Raw genomic sequence first — 24,575 nt, forward strand, 5'->3', positions numbered from 1 at the left:
CCATCGAAACAGTTAGTCAACGAGGAAGGGGTAGACCACGAAAAGAAAGCCAATCCACACAAAATATTATCTTAACTCAGGCATCTGCAACAAACCAATGATAAATGTGTAGTTTGATAGTAGTTTGATTGTAATGTAACTACTTATTCCAAAACTTATGAGCTTTTGGGAATGTAATATGCAGTGTGTATTTTTGGACAAATTTAGCAAGTTCTATTTTCGCGACCCATTTCTAGCAGTTTGTAGTTTGGCATTCACACCATGATTACATCTTGGGGTTTCTCTTGGAATTGAACTCCTACTTGAAGAACAATTGGAATAAGTGATGCTTTTCATGAAAGAAATAAGGGATTAATTTGATGGAAAAGGAAAGTTAAAAAAAATGAATGATTAAGTTCTTGCTTCTCCATCAATGGAGGTCTTCAAAATATAAAGGGAATGAAGAAGGTGGAAGACGACTAACGGGCAGAAAATTACCTGCTGCACCGCTAAAAACAAAAGCAACAACAGCACAGGTTAAGTGAGTCAATAGTTGGGATTATTCATGGTTAATCAATAGTTGGGATTATTGTAGGAAAATTGTGAATAGGTTGGATTATTCTGGGTAAATTTTCCTAAAACTTAAAGCGTTGACGTATACTCTAGTTCAAGAGTAACAAAAGAATTTCAATTAATACATTAATCAATGTAATAATGAAAGAGTTCATATCTTGCTTTACATAGCAAATTAAGATTTATTCCATATAAGATAAAACCATTATATACATCAAAATAGAACTAGAATAACTCGTCTTTATCATTTATTTGATATATAAAATCACTTATGTAATCATTAAACTCACTTTACTTATTTAACATTATGAAACTTAACCTCCATAATAGAAGACTTTAATAAATAAAATTCCGAGTTTAAAATAATGTTGACAACTTTCAACCTTTATTTAATAACATTATTAGATTTCTGAATTCTTGTTTAACATTACCTTTACATTAAAACTTACTTTTAATGAATCCTTGATGAAAAACCTTTAAATTTAAACATGTCATAAATTTTGTACCCTTTTCAATATTAATACATTAATATAACCTTGGGTAAAATAAACATACGACAAAATAATATTATTACTCATATAAAATTTATATGTTCATATATAAACATCATTGGTAATAAACCAACAAAGAATATATCATAAAAACTAACTTGAATCATGAACAATACATAGAAATAATTCTACACATGAAACAAAACAAAGCAACATAAACTTTTGTTTATAACAACATTGTAATAATATATTTTATACTGTAATTAACTTTATTGTTAACTAAAGATAGATCATACAAACTTTTAAAACAATTCACTCAATTGGTGAAACACTCATCAATAACAAAATCATTATTGAAATTGGTCAAAAGATAACCAACCATAACTAACACATAATGCTCAGCTTGCATAACAAAATTATCTTGTCATACCAAACATGCAAAGACCCAAATATTTAACATATTACCATTAATGAACTATTAATGCAATTATAATCATCTTGATAATAACACTTATTATCTTTCTATAATAAAACAAAACATGATACAAAATAATACAAGATAAAAATGTTAAAAAATAACAGAACTTTTATAATCCTATCATGCATCAAAGAATACTTTTTAAAATAAAATACAGCATAATATATCCATCTTTGATGATAAAATTAATCATCATAAAATCATGGTGAGTTACTTATACTTCCAACCATCAAATTTCTTTGATAGCATCATCATTTACACCAAATGATAAACATGACCAAATAACCATGATCACTTACTTTACAAATTTCCATGGATATAAAAACTTACTTAAAAATGTAACATATTATACTTCTCTATTATCATAAAATTAATAAACATATGAAATTAACATAGAGAACTTAATAAATTTTACTTAATGTAAATAGTAATAAAGATCTTACTTGACTTGTAGATTTTATCAACACTTACATACTTGAGAAATATCATATCTGCCATGTAACTTTGTCCATCTTTCTTACATAATTTGATCAAAACAAGAAACAACGCAACCCTCCATGGACCAATGCATCCTTTCATGAACCAACGTGTCCTTTATCGAACCAACGCATTCTTTTATCGAACCAATGCACCCTTTCAAAATTCTATACGATTATCGCATCTCTTGATCATGATGTAATTCTCATATAAGCAAGCTTCAAAACTTTCCCAACAAATTTTTCAATTTTTGACAATAGTTGTGGTTAAAACTTAGAGACTTGCCATACTTATTTTAGAAATATGATGTTTTAGATTATTGTAATTGTGACTTTAAATTAATAATTAAACTTATAAAATAAAGTTACATAAACTTAGTAAGTTACAAAACATATGACAAGTTCAAACCAAATGTGAACTTCATCATCGGGAACACCATATATTGAACATAGTAACAACAAGATTTTGTATGTGAACTTAGTATTAATTCTAGGCGAGATGCTCTTTCCTAAAACATCATTTCCTCCCCACTACGATGCATGAAAATATAAATCGGAAATATGTTCTGAGATACAAAGAATTACACTAAATTCCTAGCACTAGGAATTTAGAACGAAATGAGAAAACTTAAATAGAAAAAGAAACGAAAATTTATAATCAAGGATTGCAAGTTCTCTATGTAAAGTGCTAGAGATGATAAGAAATTCAGAAATCACATGTATATTCCATGCATATCTGATGTAAGAAATAACTTACACATACCTTCTATATTTATAGAAAAGCATACAAGCATTTATGAAGCAATATGTCACTTCATGAACCGAAACATCGATTCACGAATCAATGTTGATCCTAAATCAATACATCCCAATATATTCAGTTAAAATAACCATATTAACCGTAGGTAGTTATAGAATAACTAACAAAACCGAATAAAACGAACATTGCAAAAACCAGCGCGTCGTGGCCCGCGATCAGGCCAACTCGCAAGCCGCAAGTAATGTCGCGAGCCGCGACCTGTACTTATACCAAAACATAAACTTTTGCAATCTTGGGATATTTCCAATTAAATATTAATTTAATTAATTTATTTGATTTTATTAATTTATTATTTTCGATAACCATTATACGCTCTAAATGACAACAGTTACTTTTCGATGCATGTGATTTAATATTTAATTAATTTTCGATGCATGTGATTATCTAGACCAGGCCAACACATTGCTTTTGTTTTTTTTATCGCCCTACTTTATTTCAAATTGAGATAATTCTTTATCCTAACCATTTGTATAATACTTCATAATGAAATCATCATCATCCACTCAATATATCATCATCATCATTCTATCCAGTATAATAAGAATTAATAGTTCTCTGTACACATAATAAAACACATTATCTTTCTAATATTTTCATTCATATTATTATCAATAAAAATATATAATATAACAACACCGAATTCAATAATAAAACTTAAGGGATGACGTGCTACCCACAACTAGTATGGTAAAAACAAATGTAGTACGGATATTGACTAGTAACTCTTTGTGTCTCTAATAAATTGTTACAATGAAAATTAATTTGCACACAGATTTACAATTGAAAGAGCATTTGAATGCGGGGATTAAATCAAGATTTGAAATTGTTGATATACTATCACAATTTTAACGTTTTTTTTTAATATTAATGAGAATAAAAGAAAGTAACGACAAGCGACAAAGTAAAATTATTGATTTAAAATTAAGTAGTATAATAAGTTGATCATAAATAATAAATAATAAATAATAAATAATAAAGCTAAAGATGAGCAACAAATGACGACATTATTTCATCAAAGACATTCATGAATCATGAATGATGCTGACCTCCTGCTGCTGCTGTAGTAATTCAAATAATGTTTGCCAAGGATTCTATTTTAATCAAGCTCTAATATTTTTATTTTTGTAATATTTTTAATAGTTGCTTTAATTCTTATTTAAATATTACTTTTTATTTTTCCTACATTTATTTATATCCTCATAATTCAATTGACCTTATATTTTCTTAATATTTGTGCAAATAATATTTGCATATTTAAAAGGACGAAGAGAGTAAATAGCTCATATATATAAATCATGGTCGTATTACTTACATACTTTACCTTCATTCTGAAATGCTTTCAATAAATAATGACATGTTTAGTGGAGAAATATTAGTTATGTCACTATCAGTGACAAATATAATGAAAGAGAAGATGTACATAAAAGACATTATAAATTTGGTCTCTTTTTAAAGATATTGAAAAAATATTATCGTTCATACAATTTGTTTTTTTAAAAAATATCTATTTATAGGTGAAATAACCCATTTAATAATAAAAGTACTTGTTAATTAAAGCAAATAGGAATACAAAGTAGATAAGTAGCAATGACATGAATTTGTCAGTATAATAATTTAAATATAATTATTCTACAAGTGGTAATTAATTTTGAAAAATAATTTTGCTATATCAAGATATTATTTTTTTTTTATTTTGAAAATAATATTAGGAAATAATAGTGGTTTACAAAATTAATCACATGTCATTTATTTTGCTATATTAAGAAGTTATTTTCTTTTATCAAGATAAATAATTTGAAAATAATATTACTCCTCTTCTACACATTAAATTGTACTATATTAGGAAATTATTTTTACTGCAAATTCACTTATCACGTCAACATAAAAATAAACTTGAAAATTTTCTCTAAAAATTTAATACATAAAAATCTTCATTAATAATTTTTATAAATCGTCAACAACGCTTTAACTAATTAGATTACAACTATATATATTTATGTAATTTTGTATTTATAAAATATACTTCCTTTCTTCTTCTTTACTTGCATCTACGGATGATAATAGGGTTCAACTAAACTCGTATCCAGATTCTAGATCCGTTTTCATTGGAAGGATTTAGATTCGAATTTATAGGTCTAACTTTTTAGGACTCAGATCCAAATTTATGAATCTCGCTGATCCTATTTCAAATCCAAATCCAAAACATCCAACCTTTTTTTTGAATTTTGATTATTAAATTTAGCATAGTTCAATATACTCAGTCTATTTCATTTCAAATGTCCCATTTGATTTGGCCACGTTTGTCAACATACTAATACTACCTTTAATATCTCTAATTGTGCTTAATTAAAAATCATAAAAACTAAAATATTAATAAACCTTATGTTGCAACGAATCAAATAAGATCTCATTTGACTATATTTTAACTTATAGATTAAAAAAAATAATAAAATAGCATTCAAAAAGTAAATAAAAATTTAAAAGAAAACATAAAAAGTACTACAACTTAAACAATCATGCGCCCTAACTATTCAATGCAATATGAACAAGTAAAAAAATTATTTAAAACTCAAATCGGATGATATCAAATTTTGGTTTAATTTTTCATTCCACCTTACAACTTACTTATTACAAGTTGCAATTGCCAACAAGGCGGCCGTGTATAATTTCAATCTTTATCAACGTGACTCGCCAATTGATTAGTCATTACGACTCACTAATACAAATCAGCAGTCAGCTGGATTCATTTTCAATGCACCCCACACGTATCATTTCTTCAGAACTTTTATGCCTAAATCAGGCAAAATTGCCAATTGATTTCCAAATAATACCCATAAGATTGTTGTTGATAGTAATACTCTTAGTCATAAATTATAATATACTCCCTCCGAACTATTATAGACGTTTCATTTCCTTATTTGGCAAAGTCTTTTTGGTTATCTCATTTCTATTTTTGTCAATCTTTTTTTACCTAAATATCTTTAGTTCACACAAGTAATTACGAATATACTCCCATATATCTTACTTATCCAACTACCCTTCACTACTTACCCTTCACTACTTACCATTCACTATTTACTCTTTTTAATGAACCTCACACCATTCTTAATAACCGTGCTCAAGCAAATGGGATATTGAAGAATTAGGATGAATTCTGTGTTTTTGTATTGATTTTCTTAGAATTACAATCCTAATATATATACAAACTCTTATGAGCCAATTAGAGAAATGCCTTGGACAATCAAAAATTTCCCTAAATACATTTGGCTAATCTAAGTAATTAAAATATTTACTGATTTATATTATTCCAGAATATATTTCCACACTCCCCCTCAAGTTAGGTTATGGGATTCCCAACACCTAACTTGGTCAAAGTAGTTTCGAAAACTTCAGCGGAAACGGCCTTTGTGAGAATGTCAGCTAACTGATCCTCTGATCTCACATGTGGAATGCTGATGATTTTCTTCTCGAGTTTTTCCTTTATGAAATGTCTGTCAACCTCCACGTGCTTTGTTCGATCATGCTGCACCGGGTTCTCTGATATATCAATAGCTGCTTTATTATCACAGAATAACTTGCACGCTCCTGTTGGTGGAAAGTCAAGTTCGTATAAGAGTTTTCTTAGCCATAGAATCTCTGTTATTCCTTTTATTACCCCTCTGAACTCTGCTTCTGCACTTGATAAAGCGACTACTTTCTGTTTCTTACTCCTCCAAGTAACCAAGTTACCCCCTACAAGGGTGAAGTATCCAGACGTAGATTTCCTGCTGTCTCGATCTCCTGCCCAGTCAGCATCTGTGTAGGCAACAAGGTCAATATGATGATTTTTACCGTAGAAGACTCCTCTATCACTTGTGCCTTTCAAGTATCTCAAAATTCTTATCACTGCTTCCATGTGTGGATTTTTTGGTAAGTGCATGAATCGACTTACAACCCCAACTGCATATGATATGTCAGGTCTAGTGTGGGATAGATAGATCAATTTTCCTACCAGTTTCTGATACTTTTCCCTGTCAGCTGGTTCTCCTCCAGGTGTTGTCTGCAGTCTGTGATTAGCAACAATTGGTGTTTCTGCTGGTTTGCAATCAAGCATGCCAACTTTTGCTAACAAATCTAGGACATATTTCTTTTGATTGATGAAGATTCCCTTCTTGGATCGCAAAACTTCTATACCAAGGAAGTATTTTAAGTTCCTCAAATCCTTCATCTCAAATTCCATGAAAAGTTTCTTCTTGAGCTCTTTTATCTCCCTTTCATTGTTCCCGGTTATTACCATATCATCCACATAAATGATGAGGCATGTTATCTGACTACCGTCTTTCTTTAAGAATAGGGTATGATCGGAATGACTTTGTTCATAGCCAAATTTCTTCATTGCTGAGGTAAACTTACCAAACCAAGCTCTCGGAGACTGTTTCAAGCCATATAACGCCTTTCTGAGTCTGCATCCTTCTCCTGTAGCAAATTCATCTGAAAAACCTGGCGGGGCATGCATATACACTTCCTCTTCGATCTCTCCATGTAGGAAGGCGTTCTTCACATCAAACTGGTATAGAGGCCAATCTTTATTTGCAGCTACGGAGAAAATGACTCTGATAGTATCTATTTTGGCAACCGGTGAGAAGGTTTCGGAGTAATCAATCCCGTAAGTTTGTGTATACCCCTTTGCCACAAGACGAGCCTTGTATCTCTCAATAGTACCATCTGCACAATACTTTATTGTAAAAACCCATTTACAGCCTACCGGTTTCTTTCCTTCTGGTAGCATACACTTCTCCCATGTGCTGTTTTTCTTTAAAGCCGAGATCTCATCTACCATAGCCTCTTTCCACCGTGGACTTCGGAGATCTTCTTCAGTATTTTTAGGCAGGGAGCTTGAGTATAGGCTGGTTTGGAATGCAACAGCTGTTTGTGCCAAGTTACTCGTCTCCCGGTTAATAGGGTATCGAGATCTCTGCGATTCGAACTCTGGATCATACCTTCTTGGAGGAATACCCCTTTTGCTCCTTGGGGGTAATTGGTATCTGCAGGGTGAATTAACAATACCAGATATATCATCATTAGTTTGAGGTTCAGGTTCAGTTAATACCTCTTGAGGCTCACAGGCAACCTCTTGATCATGGGATGCTTCAGACACGGTAGGAAGGGGCTGGGAAGGAAGCAAAACTATGTTTTCCGTAGCAATGTCTGTGGGATTACCTACTTGCTCTTTGGGATTCAAATCATCAATTACAGAATATGTAAGCCAGCTCAAGTCATCATATGTAGTCTCCCCCTGAGGACGAAGCGGAGAGTAGAAATAGGAATGCTCAAAAAAATCACAATCCAGTGTAGTATACATCTTATTCTGAGTTGGATTAAAGCAGCGGTATCCCTTCTGATTAGTTCCATAGCCCAAAAAAATACACTTAACAGCCCGGGGTTCAAGTTTGGTTCGAGTAGGTTTGGGTAGATGGACATACACAACACACCCAAAAACCCGAGGAGGTAAGGAGTGGAAAGATGGGATAGTAGTGTGGGTATGAAGGACTTCCAAGGGGGTTCTGAAGTTAAGGATTTTGGAGGGTAGTCGATTGGTGAGATAGGTAGCAGAGGCAATGGCTTCGGGCCAAAAATACGGTGGGACATGGGCTTCAAACATAAGGGCTCGACTTATTTCAAGAAGAGTACGATTTTTCCTTTCAGCTATGCCATTTTGTTGGAGTGTGTGGGAACAAGAAGTTTGGTGGAGGAGGCCATGGGTGGTAAAGAAATTTGTCATGTGTTGGTTCATGTATTCCCCCCCCATTATCTGAGCGGAGTATTTTAGGCTTAGCATCAAATTGCGTGACAATCATATTATAAAACTTGACAAAGACATCAAACACCTCAGATTTGTGTTTCAAGAAATATATCCAACACATTCTAGTACAATCATCAATAAATGAAACAAAATATGAATAGCTGTGTTTTCCAAACACAGGAGCAGGGCCCCAAACATCAGAATGTATTAAAACAAATGGTTCATTACTACGAGTAAAACTAGGAGGATAAGAATGTTTGTGACTTTTTGCAAGAACACATGCTTCACAGTCCAAGACTACAGTACTTTTAGCTAATGACGGAAAAAGACGTTTTAGATACCCCAAAGATGGATGACCCAGACGTCGATGCCAAGTCCGTAACTGATGATTAGGGAATCCATGAGCAAGCAAAGTGTGACCCTTTTGAATCGCCTCGTCCACATAGTATAAGCCATCTCGTTCAGTACCATGCCCAATAATCCTCCCGGTCTGAGTATCCTGTACAACACAATCAGAAGAAGTCATAAGCACAGTACAATTTAATTCCCGAGTCAATTGACTAATAGATAATAGCTTATGAGATAAGTCAGGAATTAGAAGACAATTATTTAATTTTAGAGACGGAGAGATAGAAACGGGCCCAGAGTGATCAACGTTCACACATTCCCCATTTGCCGTCTGGACATAGGTGCGGGTTTTCGGATGGGTAAATAGGAGATCATGAGGGTCAAATGTCATAGTATCCGTGGCCCCACAATCAAATATCCACTTAGACGAAACCGGTTTACACATCAAGCTAACCCTTTTTTGTGTTTTTTTGTGGGCTTTGGGGTAGTGGGCTGGTTGGGAGTTTTGGGCCGGTTGGGTTGTGGGTTTTAGGGTTTCTTTTAGGGCTAGGGTAAGGGGACTATAAAAGGTCCCCTTTTGGAAGGTTTTTAAATGCTTCCCTTCTCCTTCTCTCTTTTCTGGGCCGTTTTCTCCTTCCCTTGCGATTTGTTCACCTGTATCGCCATTTTCACCATCCTTGCCTTTCATGCTTTGGGTTGGTTCATCAGGTATATCAGAGATGTGAGGAGCGCTGGTGGCCATGTTAGCCTTGCCGCCGGTTCTGTTGATCGGGGCCTTGGTGGCGGCTTTACGCTGCCGGTGTTCCTCCCACTACTCTGGGTAGCCGATAATTTTAAAGCAACCTTCCTTAGTGTGTCGGCTTCCTCCACAGTGGCTACACTTCAGGTAAGTTTTGTCCTCCATGTCACGCCGGAATGAAGGATTTGACCGGTGGTGTTTAACGGCCAACCCACTTCCGATCTCTGAGGGATTATTTCCCAATGATGAAGCGTGAGTCATGATACCACGCCTTGAAATTTCTCGTCTGATTGTTGCATATGCTGTTTCTACTGTTGGTAATGGTTCTTGATTCAATAGATCCCTCTTTTCTTTGTCAAAGGTTTCGTTAATTCCGGCCAAGAACTGGAATAAACGTTGCTTTTGTATGTATGTGTTAAAAATTGTGATGTCCTCAGCATGTACCATAGGATTCGGTTGCCGTCGATCAATTTCTTTCCAGATCGTAGTTAATTTTCCATAAAAGATTTCCAGAGGATCTTGGTTTTGTTTGATACTGTTGGCCTGAGAACTCAGATCAAATATCTGGAGTTCGTCCCTACCACTGTTCAAAAGAACTTCAATTCCTTTCCATAAGTCCCTTGCAATGGTGTAATCTAAGAATTGGTTTACTAGATCCGTATCAATGTTCGAGATAATCCATGAGAGAACAATTGAGTCCTTTTGCTTCCAATTCTTATAATTTGAATCTGTGATACTGGGGGGATCGTCGATGATGTGACTGAGACGTCCCCTGCATTCTAGGGCTATTTGCATCATTTTACACCAAGTTGTGTAATTTTGATAGTTTAATTTTTCGGCTAATTTTAAGTCTGGGGAAATGGTTTCATGGTTTGTGTTTGGTTTTTGCATCTGCTGGAACAGCCTGAACATGTGTTCCATTTGTTCCATGGTTACAATTTGGTTTGGGTTTGTTTCTGCCATTGTTACAGGTAAGTTTTTAGGGTAGATGATGATAACCAATGGTGTTGCCGGTCCCGGAAAACACCTTCGGCTCTGATACCATGAAGAATTAGGATGAATTCTGTGTTTTTGTATTGATTTTCTTAGAATTACAATCCTAATATATATACAAACTCTTATGAGCCAATTAGAGAAATGCCTTGGACAATCAGAAATTTCCCTAAATACATTTGGCTAATCTAAGTAATTAAAATATTTACTGATTTATATTATTCCAGAATATATTTCCACAGACATCTATAATGGTTCGGAGGGAGTATTATTTTCAGTATTAATTTTGAAAGAATGTATAGAATATACAATATATTTATATACTTCTTCTGTTTCTTTCTCAAATGTCCCATGTAGTTTTGGGTTACTAACTTACTATTTATCAATTACTTTTAATTTGTATTTAAATTCACGCATTAAAATATAGTCAAATGAAATTTTATTAGATTAGTTTCAATATAATTAAGTAATTAACATATGTATGAAAAGTAAATAAAAGATTTATTTAAATGAAATAACAATCAGCATAAATACATAATGACTTCATTTTGAATGATCAAACATATACTTCTATAGTTCTATGAGTTTCATACGTCTGTACTCTGAACAAACATAAATTATTTATAGAAGTTGTGACAGATCGATAATGAACTACTTAAGCAAGTTACCTGAAGAGTGCGTCTCTACCATTCTTTCCCTCTCAAATCCGCGAGATGTTTGCCGAACAGCTGCTGCGTGTTCGGAGCTCCGATTGGCAGCACAATCGGATTTCGTATGGGAAAGCTTCCTGCCACACGATTATCTCCAAATACTTGCAAGGGCTGCTGATTCATCTTTGTTGCTTAAATGTGGTTCAAAGAAAGACTTGTTCTTTGTCCTTTGCAATTCTTTACTCATTGATGGTGGTAATAAGGTCAGTTCAATTAATTTTCTTTGTACCTTACTGCCCATTTGGTTATAATTGGTATTAAATGGTGCTAATGAAAATGAATTGTAGTGTAAATTTTCATGAAATATGCCAAGTCATTTCATGGTTATTAAACGGTGGTAATGCGAATATGTTGTAGTTGTAGTCTATTATCATCTCTCTAAATGATAATGCACTGGAATGAATTTTATGAAGAAAATGAGATAATTAAGGTGGGATAAGTATGATTATCAAAGTTACAAGAGATTTTTCTAACAAAATTTCACTAACTTTGCATTATTATTTCCAACCATTTAATAACGACTATCAAACGGACCCTATAATTAAAGGGTATGTATTGTGTGGAACTTTTCATTAACATTCCAAATTAACATTCGAATAGATTTTTTAAATGGGCGACAACAACACAAATAAAGAAGTGATGAGGTAATTCATCATTATCATCCCATTCACTGTATTCCGTTTATAGAAAACTAAGGTCATTTTTTTTTATCCTTTTTTATTTATTTTCACATGATAATAGTAAGAGTTATTCCTATAGTTTATAAAATGATGTGTAATTCACATGATACAAATGTAAATAAGGTTTACTTCTAAAATCAATTAATAATAGTAGGAGTTATTCCTATAGTTTAAAAAATAATGTAAATTGTTTGTTCTCTTTCTTCAATGTGAGAGAACTCATATTTGAATAACAAATAAATACTTAAACACATACACACGTTGTCTAATTATGAAATTTTTGTTTCTCCGGTGCACATGAAACTAACTTTGCAAACACTTTTTTTTTATTACAAAGTTGGTGAGAGTAGAAAGGACCATGTGAAATTCGATTTCATAATATTATCTAGAAAAAATAAAACTTACTTTAATTGAAATAAAACTCAATTCTTTGCAAACTTTTTGTTAATTTTAATCAACTTTTGATGAATTTAAAAATAAAAATTTGGCCAATATTGTTTAATTATTTTGTGGACAGGATCCTTTCGTATCCACTTAGGGGTTATCAATCAATTATTATAATTGATATATAAATAATAAGGTTACTTTCAATCAATTATTGCAAACTCGTTAGTTTTGTAATTTCAATGAGGATTAGATGAAAACACTCTAATTTAATAAAAATACGGGTTTAAATTTGCTTGTCAAATTAAATTGTATCCTTAATAAAAAAGTGTAGTTTGGAGATGATATGTATCAGATTTGAGTTGAGTTTAATTGGACCCAAACATAAATTCGAATCTATTAGTATAAAAAGTTAAACTCAAATTCAAATTTATTAGATTTTAAAAAATTAGTCTGAAACACTAAAAATAGAAATGGATCCAACAGTCTTATATACCATCCTAGTTAGGGCAATTATTATTTTTATAGCTCCATTATTAATCATGAAGCTAAGCTTGTCATATTAGCCAAGTATGAAATTCATATATTGTTAATGTTGATTTTTGTTATTTGAAGTTAATTTTTGAACTTTCTAACATGGGTGCCCAACTTGGTGCAATGCAGATATTGAAAATTTGAAAAGGTTGAGTGAAAAAATAAAAAAAAATTAACAAAATAAATTAGTTTTTAAAAATTTTTCAAAAATAAGTTTGAAAATTCCAAACCTAAGGTTTGGAGAACAGTCAAATAGGACAAAATAGCTGTTCGCGGTTACTAATTGCGAACAACTATTTGACTTGTTTTGACCTGTTCACAGTTAGTTACTGCAAACAGATAGTTGCACAAATACACAGATAGCTGTTCGCAGTTAAAAAGTTAAAGTTGTTCCCAGTTACTAAGTGGGAACAACTATTTTTGTCTTTTTTGACTTGTTCGCAATTACTAACTACAAACAGTCCCAAACCTTAAGTTTGGATATTTCACGCTTATTTGATATAAATTTAAAAGTTAAATTATTTAGTTCATTTTTTTGAATTTTTGTCTTATTGTTTTCAAATTTTGTGCAGATATTTAGGTTAGACAGATTAACTGGACTAAAATCCTACGTTTTGTCTGCAAGAGACCTGTCAATTGCTTGGGCTACTAACCCAATCTATTGGTCTTGGAAAAAATTACATATGTCAAGGTTTGTTACTTTCTTACTCATCTCAAATTTAAAGTGCTTTTAAAAGTCAAATATTCTTGTAACCGATCGTCTTTAGGTAAACCATCTAAAATAAAAAGTTTATATACTAAGGATTTATACTATTGGGCCATTTAACCCTTATATAAGATGATTTACACATTTAAATCGTCTTATAAAAAAATTTTATGTTTAAAGTTTCTTGTTCGTATGTTTTTTCGTACTTTTGTTGTTATAAACCTTACAAATTATTAATCTCTATTAGTAGTTATTAATATTATTTTATTGAGGTTTTTTAAATAGGGTTGACTTTTTAAATTGGTTTTATTTTTAAAGTTATAGATAGATTTATTCCTTTGTTGCCCTAGATAATATTTAATGAGTCTTATTTAAATTTTATATCTTTTTTAAATATTTACACCACATTAAATGACTGTTATTTTTTGTTCTAAACTTGTTATATATAAGTTGTATTTTTCATGTAATAGACCATAGAACTAATCTGTTAGTACATATGGTCGATTCCTATCTTCATAGAATAGAATATTACAATCAAAATTAATTTTACCTATTAAATTTTATTAACTCTATCTATAATATATAATTGTTTTTACTAAGAAGTTTGAATATAAGTGAAAAAATCCTAATTTAAGTTATTCCCTTAATTTTAAGGTTTAGTGAAAGTGTGGAACTTAGAACAACATCATGGCTAGAAATCCAAGGCAATATAAAGATCAAAATGCTATCACCAAACACAACATATGGTGCTTATTTGATTTTCAACATCTCTCAAAGTGGATATGGTTTGGATATTATGCCTATAGAAATATCCCTCGAAGTGGGCAGTGATCTAGTGTGCTACAATACTGTATACCTGCGCCAAGATCATGAGAAGAAGCATCAAATCCAATGGTTGTTATACTATAATCGCACAGAAATGCTGATATCAAGGGTTAATCAAGGGCCTGAGAGAAATGTTCCTGTACTCCCGGGTGTACGCAATGATGGGTGGATGGAAATTGAGTTAGGACGATTTTTTTGTGATGAAATTTATAGTGATGAGGAGATTGTGAAGATGAGTTTGATGGAGATCAAAGGGCATCATTTAAAGGGTGGTCTTATTGTTGAAGGAATTGAAATTAGGCCGTTACATTTGAAATAATTTGCTAAGATCGATACGATTGCTAAGAATTTAGATGAATGATACCATCAACAAAGAATAAACAACGTTTGATAAAGTAAACTTGCAAAGTGACACAAAGATTTAAGGAGGTTCACCCAATAATGACTACGTCCTCCGTCGTGTGTAATTTCTGTTTATACTATATCAATGAAGTATAAAATACTCTTACAAATAAAGTATTATAATTGTGTAAGAGATAAAACAAAAGGCTATGTGTTTGGCTTAGGGGTTGTGTTTTTATGTGTGTTTGAGTAAGTATGAGAGCTCTATTTATAATACTAAGTACATTCAATGACAATTGCTCACTTAATACATACTTAATATTGAATAATGAATGATATGAAACAGCTCCAAGAACTTAAAAGGTCGAAAACCAGCATCCTAGGCATGTTAGAGAAACCGCTCGACCAAAACAGAGAGTTCGCTCGGTCTAATCAGGGGCCATCTAGTCAATCAACACTATTCTTAAGAAACCTAGACGAGTTATCAGGAAGCCTGTTAGATTGATTGAAGAGATGGAAGGAAGAAATTGCTTTGTTGAGAATTTGACAAGTTATACATTGAGTGTAGCTGATGATGTAGAGTCATATGAACCTGCCACGTATAAACAAGCAATTAGTTGTAGTGAGTCGGCGCAATGGCTTGCTGCAATGGGTGAAGAGATGCAGTCTCTTTACAAGAATAGAGTGTGGGAACTTGTGAAGGTACCAAAGGGGAGAAAGCTTGTAGGGTGCAAGTGGATTTTTAAGAAGAAAGAAGGATCATCTAAATCTGAGAAAGTTCGTTTTAAGGCTAGGCTAGTTGTAAAGGGGTTTAGTCAGGTAGAAGGGGTTGATTTTGTGGAGATATTCTCACCAGTGGTTCGACATACTTCTATTCGTGTGCTATTGTCGATTATAGCACATTTTGACCTTGAGTCGGAGCAGCTGGATGTTAAGACGATTTTCCTTCATGGCGATTTGGAGGAAGAGATTTTGATGAAGCAGCCCGAGGGATTCGAGATTCTAGAGAAAGAGCACTATGCATGTAGATTGCTAAAGTCATTGTATGGACTTAAGCAATCTCCTCGACAATGGTGCAAGTGGTTTGATTCTTTTATGGTTTCGCATGGTTTTGATAGGAACTCATATGATTGCTGTGTGTATCATAATAAGCTAGATAATAGTTCCATGATTTATCTGTTGTTATATGTTGATGACATGCTTGTTGCCACAAAGAATAAACCCGATGTTGTTAGACTTAAAGAGTTGCTTAGCTCGGAATTTGACATGAAGGATTTGGGTCCAGCTAAGAAGATTTTGGGTATGAAAATCTAAAGGGATCGGGCTAGGGGTAAACTTTTCTTGACTCTAAAAAGTTACATCGAAAAGATTTTGTCTCGTTTTGAGATGGAGAAATCGAATCCTATAAGTACACCAACATTTATGAGCTGCAAATTGTCTTTGTCTATGTCACCTCAAACTGAGAAGGAGTTAGCGTACATGTCTAGGGTCCCTTATGCCAACACAGTTGGTTGTTTGATGTATGCTATGGTCTGTACTAGGCCGGATATTGCGCATGCTGTTAGTGTTGTGAGTAGGTTCATGGCTCGACCTGAGAGAGAGCACTGGCAGAGGGTGAAAAGAATTTTTCGCTATTTAAGAGGGACAACTGATATTGGTCTTGTGTATGGGAATCGTAAGGAGTGTTTGGTAACTGGATATAGTGATTCTGATTATGCAGCTGATGTGGATACCAGGAGGTCGGTGACTGGGTATGTGTTTACTTTGGGTGATTCTGTGGTTAGTTGGAAGTCTACATTACAATCTTCGGTTACATTGTCTACTACTGAAGCTAAGTACATGGCTTTAACTTCTGCAGCTAAGGAGTCTATATGGCTCAAAGGCCTTGTAGGTGAACTGGGTATCGCACAGGATTTTGCTACGATGTATTGTAATAGTCTAAGTGCCATTTGTTTAGCTAAAGACCAAGTATACCATGATCAGACCAAGTACATTGATGTCAGGTATCATTTCTTGCGTACTGACAAGAGGGTAAAGGTAAAGAAGATCGAGACCACTGACAACCCAGCTGATTTATTTACTAAGTATGTTCCATTTACTAAGTTTAAACATTGCTTAGACTTGCTAAATATTGATTACTATGTGATGTAGTTGGCCCTTAGGGGCGGTGTTGGGGAGCTCCTGTTGTAGGCATGTTGGCCTTAAGGTGGAGCTTACCAAAGGCTTGTGATGCAGGTGGAGCATTATGAGTTGTTATACTTGGTGACAAGTATGTGATGGGTCTTGGTTGGAGACTTGTCATGATGAGTCTAGGTTGAAGACTTATCGAGATGTACGGCTTATGCATGAGCTTTGCGTTGGGTTTTGGCTTGAGATATATTCACTATGTGTTGATGAGATCGTTTGCTAAATACGAGTTTTCGTCAAAGTGGAGATTGTTGATTAATGGTGACTCAAACTAGCAAACACCATTGAAGAAGATGGGTATGGGTCAAAGAGGAGGTCCGCAGGGCGCGGAGAAGCTGCTGCCTTAGTCCACGGGGCGCGGAGTGCATTCTGTCTCCATTTCGCAGCTCGCGGTAGTTGTACACGACTCACGAAATGGTAGTTTCTTTTCGCGGGAGGTGTCTTTTAGGACGGTTACTTTGTGTTTATTATGTAATAACTTCCTTTTATTGGGCATTAGTATATAAACTCTCATTCCAGGATTAATTCATAATAATTCACAAATTGAGAGAGATCACAAGAGAGCCATTAATTTGTGAATGTAATTGCGATTTATCTTGTAAATTCTTTGCAATCATAGTGAAAACATTTAATCTCGATGTCGGTGGACGTAACTATCACATTGATAGTGAACCACATTAAATCTCGTGTCATTTTCTTATTGTTTGCATTGAATTTCTTATTGATTCATTATTGTTCATCGAACTTGGTTCCGCTGTCGCACAACATTTGACAAAAAAGTTGTAGGATTCTATGACATTTCATCACGTTTGCTTTTAATACCATGTAAAAAATTAACTATTAAGAAATCTAAGCAAATGGAAATATCTCTCAGTAGATTCTTCATAAAAGGGTTTCTTAGTGCTTCTAAGACATAGATTTTCATGTGGATACCAATTAGTTAAAATTGTAAAAATCATATAGAAGTGCTGATGTGGTAAATAAAATCCAAGAAAAAGTTACATTTTATTTTTAGCATAGGGGCTAATAAATCATAAAAAGATCCTTGCATGTGACCAAACTATTCTAAAGACCTAATCTCAATCCCTTCAACAAACTAGGCCCCCATTTAGATTTGTTTCTTTGATCTCTGTCATACACCTTCATCAGCGAATCGATATTCTAATTGTAGAATTTATAAACAAATCAAAGTTTGAAAAACATAAAAATTTCATCTGATTTCAGATGTAAAACTGAAAAATAAAAATTGACCAAAAAAAAAAACGAACCCTCAGCGAATCATAGAAATAAAATCGATCAAGGGTAGATCAGAATTAGCATGGTTTAGATTTACAACATCACAGGGTATACGTTACATAATCAAATCAAAATCATTTGTAATACACATGGAATTGATAAAGTAAGCTCAGATAAATGTTGGAAAAATATTCAATTCCCTGTTCTTCAAAAAGAACTCATAATGAGCTGGGTATTAAACATTTATCATCATAGCCGCAATCATTTTTCAATTCTAAGTAAAAACAAATTTAACAATTGATAATACCTTTCATAAATGGAAGAGAGAAGAATTTCAAGAGGCGGAAATAAAGAAGATGAGTGTGCAGGATTAGTATGCAATTTAGGTTTGTATTTATATGGAGAAATGGAGGCGGAAATCGGAAGGGTTTAGGGTTTATTGTTCCCTACTCCTTATCAAAGTAAGTACACTTATCAAACGAGGCCCATTACTAACTCACTAGACCCAGGACTAGGAGTCATCTTTGGCCCGATCATGGGTATTTTAATTTTAAGTTTTTTTTTTAAAATAAAATAATTAATTGATAAAAATGTCATACGGTATTTACAAGAGAGTAATAATCGATCAAATACAAAACAATTGTAATTAAATAAAATTTTATATAGAAAAAATCACAATCACTATAATTTTAAGTTATACTTGTGAAAAACCGTTTTCGGTAAGACTGCTTAATTTATATATAGGGTGTGTCTCGTAGTGGAATACATTACCTTAGCGAAATCATTTTAAAAGGAAGGGTGGTTGAAAGGTTTTATTGGTGAGTTGTCTCATAGTTTAGGTTTGGTGTTGTGTTCATTGTGATAGTAAAAGTCCAATTACACTTGGTTAGAAATCAAATTCTTGTCATAGGCGAACCAAACATATTAATATTAAGTATAACTCTATTCATAATGAGATTGAATCGAAAAGGTTAACTTTGGTAAATATTACAATGGAAGACATTCCCTAAGATATGATGACTAAAGCTTGCCATCTACCAAGTTTAATCCATGTGTAAATTTTGATTGGGCTTGCTCTCTTCTTTAGTATATGATTTACTCGTGTGTTGGAGTGAAGATAGAGTTTTGAGGTGATGCATGTAATTTGCAAATAAAAAGAGAATGTGAATGCTCACCAATAACAGTGTTTGAGATTTTTACATATCTTTAGAGTTATTTGGTATTTAGGAATGGGAATTTGGGGATTAAAATTTAAAAGGTGGGATTGGAATTGAAATTATTTGTTGGAAATTGTTAAAATATAATCTAAACTCTTATTTGGTATATGTGAGAATGAGAATAGGAATAAATTATAAATTTACCATTTTGCCCTTTTTAAATAAAATAACATATGTAGGTTTTTTTTTATTGAATATGGGTAAATTAGTCTTTTTTCTTTTATTTCAATTCCCACCCCTATTACCAAACCCCCATGTTATTAATTTCTTAGGAATTAATGGGGTCAAATCTCATTCCCAATCCGACCTTCATTTTCCAATCCTCCCACTAAACAAACATGGAAAATAAAATTTTTTGAATATAAATTCCCATCCCACCCTTTAATACTACATACCAAATACCCTCTTGGTGTTTATGTGATTTGAACATCATGCTAGCTCTTGATTATGTTTTATAAGTTAAGTGTCATGTGTTGATGATATGGTGTACTCAAGTTAAGGTGGAGAATTTTAGGGTGCCTTGAGTCCTTAAAAACTTAGGTATAGTTGTGGGACACCACTAGGAACAAATGGTAAATATAGTGTGTCCAAATGAGGTGCTTAAGAAGATGTTGAAAAACCAGCTTGTGGCTTATTTCAAAAGTAAAGGTCGAGTCGGTTTTTTGAGCTGGCCATAGGAAAGACGACTTGACTTTTGTTTCTACCAGCTTCTTCTTGTTCATGAATTTTGTTTTACTCTTCCTTTGCTTTAAGGCTTAAGTACTTATGATGAATGTGGTTGTGATTAATTTATATACTATAAATAATCAAAAATTGATATTTTAAATAAACAATTTACTTAATCTTTCTCTAGCTATAATCACACCCTAATCTCTCCCAAATCTCTCTTATTCCAAATTAACCAAGTACACCACCGTAAGCCATACAAGCTTTATGAAGCTATTCTTCATCCATAAACACATCTAGGCCACATCTAGGCTAGATAGTAGATGTAGCCCACATTAGGAGAATCACTTTAAATTTCTTTGTGTTGATTATTGTTGACTGTTAAATGTGCATTCATTGTTTGTTTAAGAATTAGGCTTTAATGTTGATCTTTTACTTTCACCCCAGACTCCAATTGCCCAAGAGTTACTGTCTTTTCCCATTTTAATCTCGAGCGAGATTAATGTTAGCATCGACCAAAATTTTAGTATGTTACTGACAGTCGACAGAAGCTTCTTCAACCACTCCTCTTAATTCTTTTCACGTTCCATACTTTGTTCAACTCATCAAATATCAATAAAAATATAAAAATAAAGCAAATTATTTGAGACAAATTAAAAATAAAAAGAACCCAAATTAAAGAGCAAGAAAGAAAAAAAATACTCATGTTTTTTCCAAAATATAAATAATCTCAATTGACACTTCTAACAATAAGGTAATAATTATATCCGCCCCGACCCCCGACATGCTATTTCAGATCAAGTATGATACTCAAAATTGGACATTTGTCCATATTTGAGTTTCCTCATCGTATGTGATTGGACATCACTAAATTGGTGTGATTAGTAAATAGTAATGGCCATGGGATACCACCAATACCATTATTAGTAATTCACTCCATTGCTTATGTCGGCATACCATCTGAATCTGAATTATACTTCTAAACGAGAGGGAACCCAATACGAGTAACATCTTATTTTTTTTGATGTCACCGTCGGGATGGCTTTCAACTATTTCACTCATTTCATCGGATGACCTCAAACACTAACTCTTAATCTACATCTACATTGGACAAAAATCATATAGTTGTATATGGTTATTGGTGAATGATCATTATCAAGTACTTATCCTATATAAAGCTAATTTCCGTGATTTGTATATTACCAAAAACAAAATATATACCAATAAGGTAAACAAAACAAAAAAATTAAATTAAAATTTTAAAAGCCCACTCTATCAAATTATTCCACATAAATTTAATTTGTCAATATTACAAATCAACGTTATTTACTTAGATTGGCTCTTTTTTTAAAGTCCCTACATGTGTAAATGTATTGTTATTCATATGAGATAGAGTTGCTCTTTAACTAATAATATTCTAGTTGATTATTATCTTTAGGTCGTTGGTTAGTCAAAAAGCTAAGAAAACGTTTAGTAAGTGACTTTTGACTTTTAAGTCAAAATGAAAAAATTATTTTAGTAAGATTTTCTAAATGATTTTTGCCCACTTTTCCTCTAATGACAACTAACAATTACGTCTAATTATATCAAATATCTTTATAAACAATCTATATAGTCAACTAGCTTTGAAAAAGTTAACACATTCAGTTGATCAAATAAACTAATTGAGAAAGTCAACAACTAATATTCATATGCCAAAGACGCCAAAATGAGTTATTTATAAGTTATGGGAGTTCTTCACCTTCTTTGTGCTAAAAAATGTCATAAATTCACTTTCCTCATTTAAATGGTTATCCATGTCCATTTCTCAAAATTTATCATACTATAGAGTCATGTTTATTATTAGGCCTTTATAACTATGAATTTGATTAAATAATCATTTTCAATGAGGTATACTATTTCCTTTCGGTGGTTTAAAACAATTTAAGGACACGCACATGTAAGTATGAGTGTTGATGCACTCACTAAAGTTGGATTAATAATTGGTATTACAATACTATATTGTTAAATTACAATAGTTAAATTTATAATTTTATAAAATTGATATTATAATACTATATAGTTGGGATTAATACTACAACATTGGTATTATAAATTACACAATTGGTATTATAATGCTACAAAGTTGATATTATAATATTACAATTGGTGTTATAATACAAGCAAATGATATAATACTACAAAATTGATATTATGATAATACAAGCAAATAACATTGTTATAGTTGAATTTTGTCATAATCCATACCAAACAATGTTATAATTTCAATTAAATAATGTTATAACTCCAACTAAACAATTTTATAGTCCCAATTAAACTATGTTCATTACCAAAAAAAATCGCATTCTTCCACGCTTAAAAATGTTATTGTTCACGCTTATATGTGAGGTTAAAATAATTTCATACGCTTAAATAAATGTGCGGAAAATTTCTGTGGGGGATTTTCGCCCACGTTTATTAAGCGTGCGAAAATGCGCATCCAGCCACGCTTATAAGCGTGGGGAAATTCACTTCCAGTCACACTTATAAGCGTGGGGACATTATATTCACTTATAAGCGTGGTGGTAAGTAAAGCACATTCCCATTGTTTATACCTGTTTATCCACACTTATAAGCGTGGGTAAGGCAGATGGTAGCTATTTTTAAACTAATTTTGGCGGGAAAATTTGTTCCATTAATTTTTTGATTTTTTTCTATTATAGTATAATTATTATTTATAATAATTATTATATTAACAAAGGTAAAAAAAAGGGGTCAATATACGATGATGCATGTGTATATTGTCTTCGATTACTACATTAAGATTACAAATTTTGTCAATCTTAACAAACAAAATATCTAAATATACAAAAAAATACCTTTGTCATGATATTACAATACAAAACTAAAAACCAATGTAAAACGTCTTCATAACTGCTTTTGGATGCTTGTATTTGGTAGTAGTCATTGTTGTAGTTGTTCCTTAGTGGTCGCCTAAACACAGAGTAGTACATTTTTTTAGCTTCGTTACAAAGTATATATATACCTATAATAATAGTTATGAACGGAAATTACTTTTTTTCCATCCTTTGTAATTTGACGTACAACAACTCATTAACATTTGTGCATTAGCTCTTTTTTTGCTTCCATTCATTACCTAAAATTATAAAATAACGATTAAAGAGTCATCGATACAAACAAATTAATTACAACGAAATAATATTAACTATTAACTAATTTGTGTTGATTTGTATTGTACTGTAGCAACAAATGTTCTAACTATAATCTGTCGTGGAAACTCTGATGTTGATTTGTAATGATTAGTATTGTACTGCAGCTTGCACAACAACACTACGAAAACTACATCAAATCAGCACTACATCAACTAGTATCAATTCTGTCCTACTGCAGCAACAAGTATTAATTTTATCCTACAGCAACTAGTATTAATTCTGTCCTACAGCAACTAGTATTACTTATGGGACTTACTAAATTTCGCCATCTTTTTTTATTTTTTCGCCACCCTTCCCCGAAATTACGTATTTGTTCCTGAAGTTTAAAAAATTACAAAATTGCCACTGGACTTAAAACTTAATTAATAAATGTAAATCACACTTAATAACACTATTAACACTTTAATCCGAAAGATTTGTCTATATATATCGAATTTTCAGACGCATATGAAGTACGAATTCAAACACGGCACTATCTCTCTAAAAACTCTCTAAAAACGTTGTTCGATTTTAAACAAGCTGTTACCTGTAATCGGTTAACTATGGCTAATGAAAGCGATTATGAATCGGATGCGGTACGTAAATTTTTTGATTTGAATCGTTGGAAAATTTTTTTTAAAAAAATAAATAAATAAATCGCACAAAACTGGGCGACTGGACTATGGTTCAGTCGCACAAAACTGGGGACTGATCCATGGTCCAGTCACCCAGTTTTGTGCAATTTAATTTTATTTTTATTTTTTTATTTATTTACGTAATTTATTATTATTATTATTATTATTATTATTATTATTATTATTATTGTTGTTGTTGTTGTCGTCATTATTAATTTTACTTTTTGTAATTTTATTATTATTATTATTATTATTATTATTATTATTATTATTATTAATTTTTTTTAGTATTAGTATTTTTATTAATTTTTGTTATAATTATTATTTATATTTTCGTCATTAATGTAATTAATTTATATTATTTTTATTTCAAATTTGCAGGAGTTTGAAAACTTTGGAGACAACGTAGACTACTCCGGTAGATTTGTTACAGATAGGGAATTTATTTCCGTAGATGAGTTACATAGTTGGGCCGATGCGATAGCAATAACAATTGGTTTTCAATTTACGCGTGCTTCTTATAAAAAGAAAGAAGAACGTTCTGGAGTTAGTGTCTATTTAAGATGTTACCGCTATGGTAATA

General features: G+C 32.2%; 1 protein-coding gene and 2 non-coding genes across 3 annotated transcripts; 1 reads left to right on the forward strand and 2 right to left on the reverse strand.

Moving 5' to 3' along the window:
• The first annotated feature begins 11,110 nt into the window (after positions 1-11,110).
• On the forward strand, positions 11,111-15,155 carry LOC130828768 (F-box protein PP2-B15-like). The gene is made up of 3 exons (XM_057694753.1): positions 11,111-11,592; positions 13,560-13,678; positions 14,348-15,155. Exons 1-3 carry the CDS (start codon positions 11,326-11,328, stop codon positions 14,835-14,837), a joined length of 876 nt encoding a protein of 291 aa, XP_057550736.1. The 5' UTR covers positions 11,111-11,325; the 3' UTR covers positions 14,838-15,155.
• A 3,157-nt stretch (positions 15,156-18,312) lies between these two features.
• LOC130797390 (small nucleolar RNA snoR53Y) lies at positions 18,313-18,395 on the reverse strand. Its single transcript, XR_009038857.1, has one exon. It is a non-coding gene; the product is annotated as a small nucleolar RNA snoR53Y (small nucleolar RNA).
• Positions 18,396-18,444: 49 nt separating this feature from the next.
• LOC130797389 (small nucleolar RNA snoR69Y) lies at positions 18,445-18,546 on the reverse strand. Its single transcript, XR_009038856.1, has one exon. It is a non-coding gene; the product is annotated as a small nucleolar RNA snoR69Y (small nucleolar RNA).
• Between the last annotated feature and the right edge of the window lie 6,029 nt (positions 18,547-24,575).

This window comes from Amaranthus tricolor, chromosome 12 (assembly GCF_026212465.1).
Source record: "Amaranthus tricolor cultivar Red isolate AtriRed21 chromosome 12, ASM2621246v1, whole genome shotgun sequence".
Taxonomy (NCBI): Eukaryota; Viridiplantae; Streptophyta; class Magnoliopsida; order Caryophyllales; family Amaranthaceae; genus Amaranthus; species Amaranthus tricolor.

Bases quoted from the DNA above. Each gene is read 5' to 3' on its own strand.
- LOC130828768 (XM_057694753.1), top strand. From the start codon at position 11,326: ATGAACTACTTAAGCAAGTTACCTGAAGAGTGCGTCTCTACCATTCTT. The intron at 11,593-13,559 runs GTCAGTTCAATT...AATTTTGTGCAG, and splicing joins TCATTGATGGTGGTAATAAG to ATATTTAGGTTAGACAGATT. The intron at 13,679-14,347 runs GTTTGTTACTTT...CTTAATTTTAAG, and splicing joins AAAAAATTACATATGTCAAG to GTTTAGTGAAAGTGTGGAAC.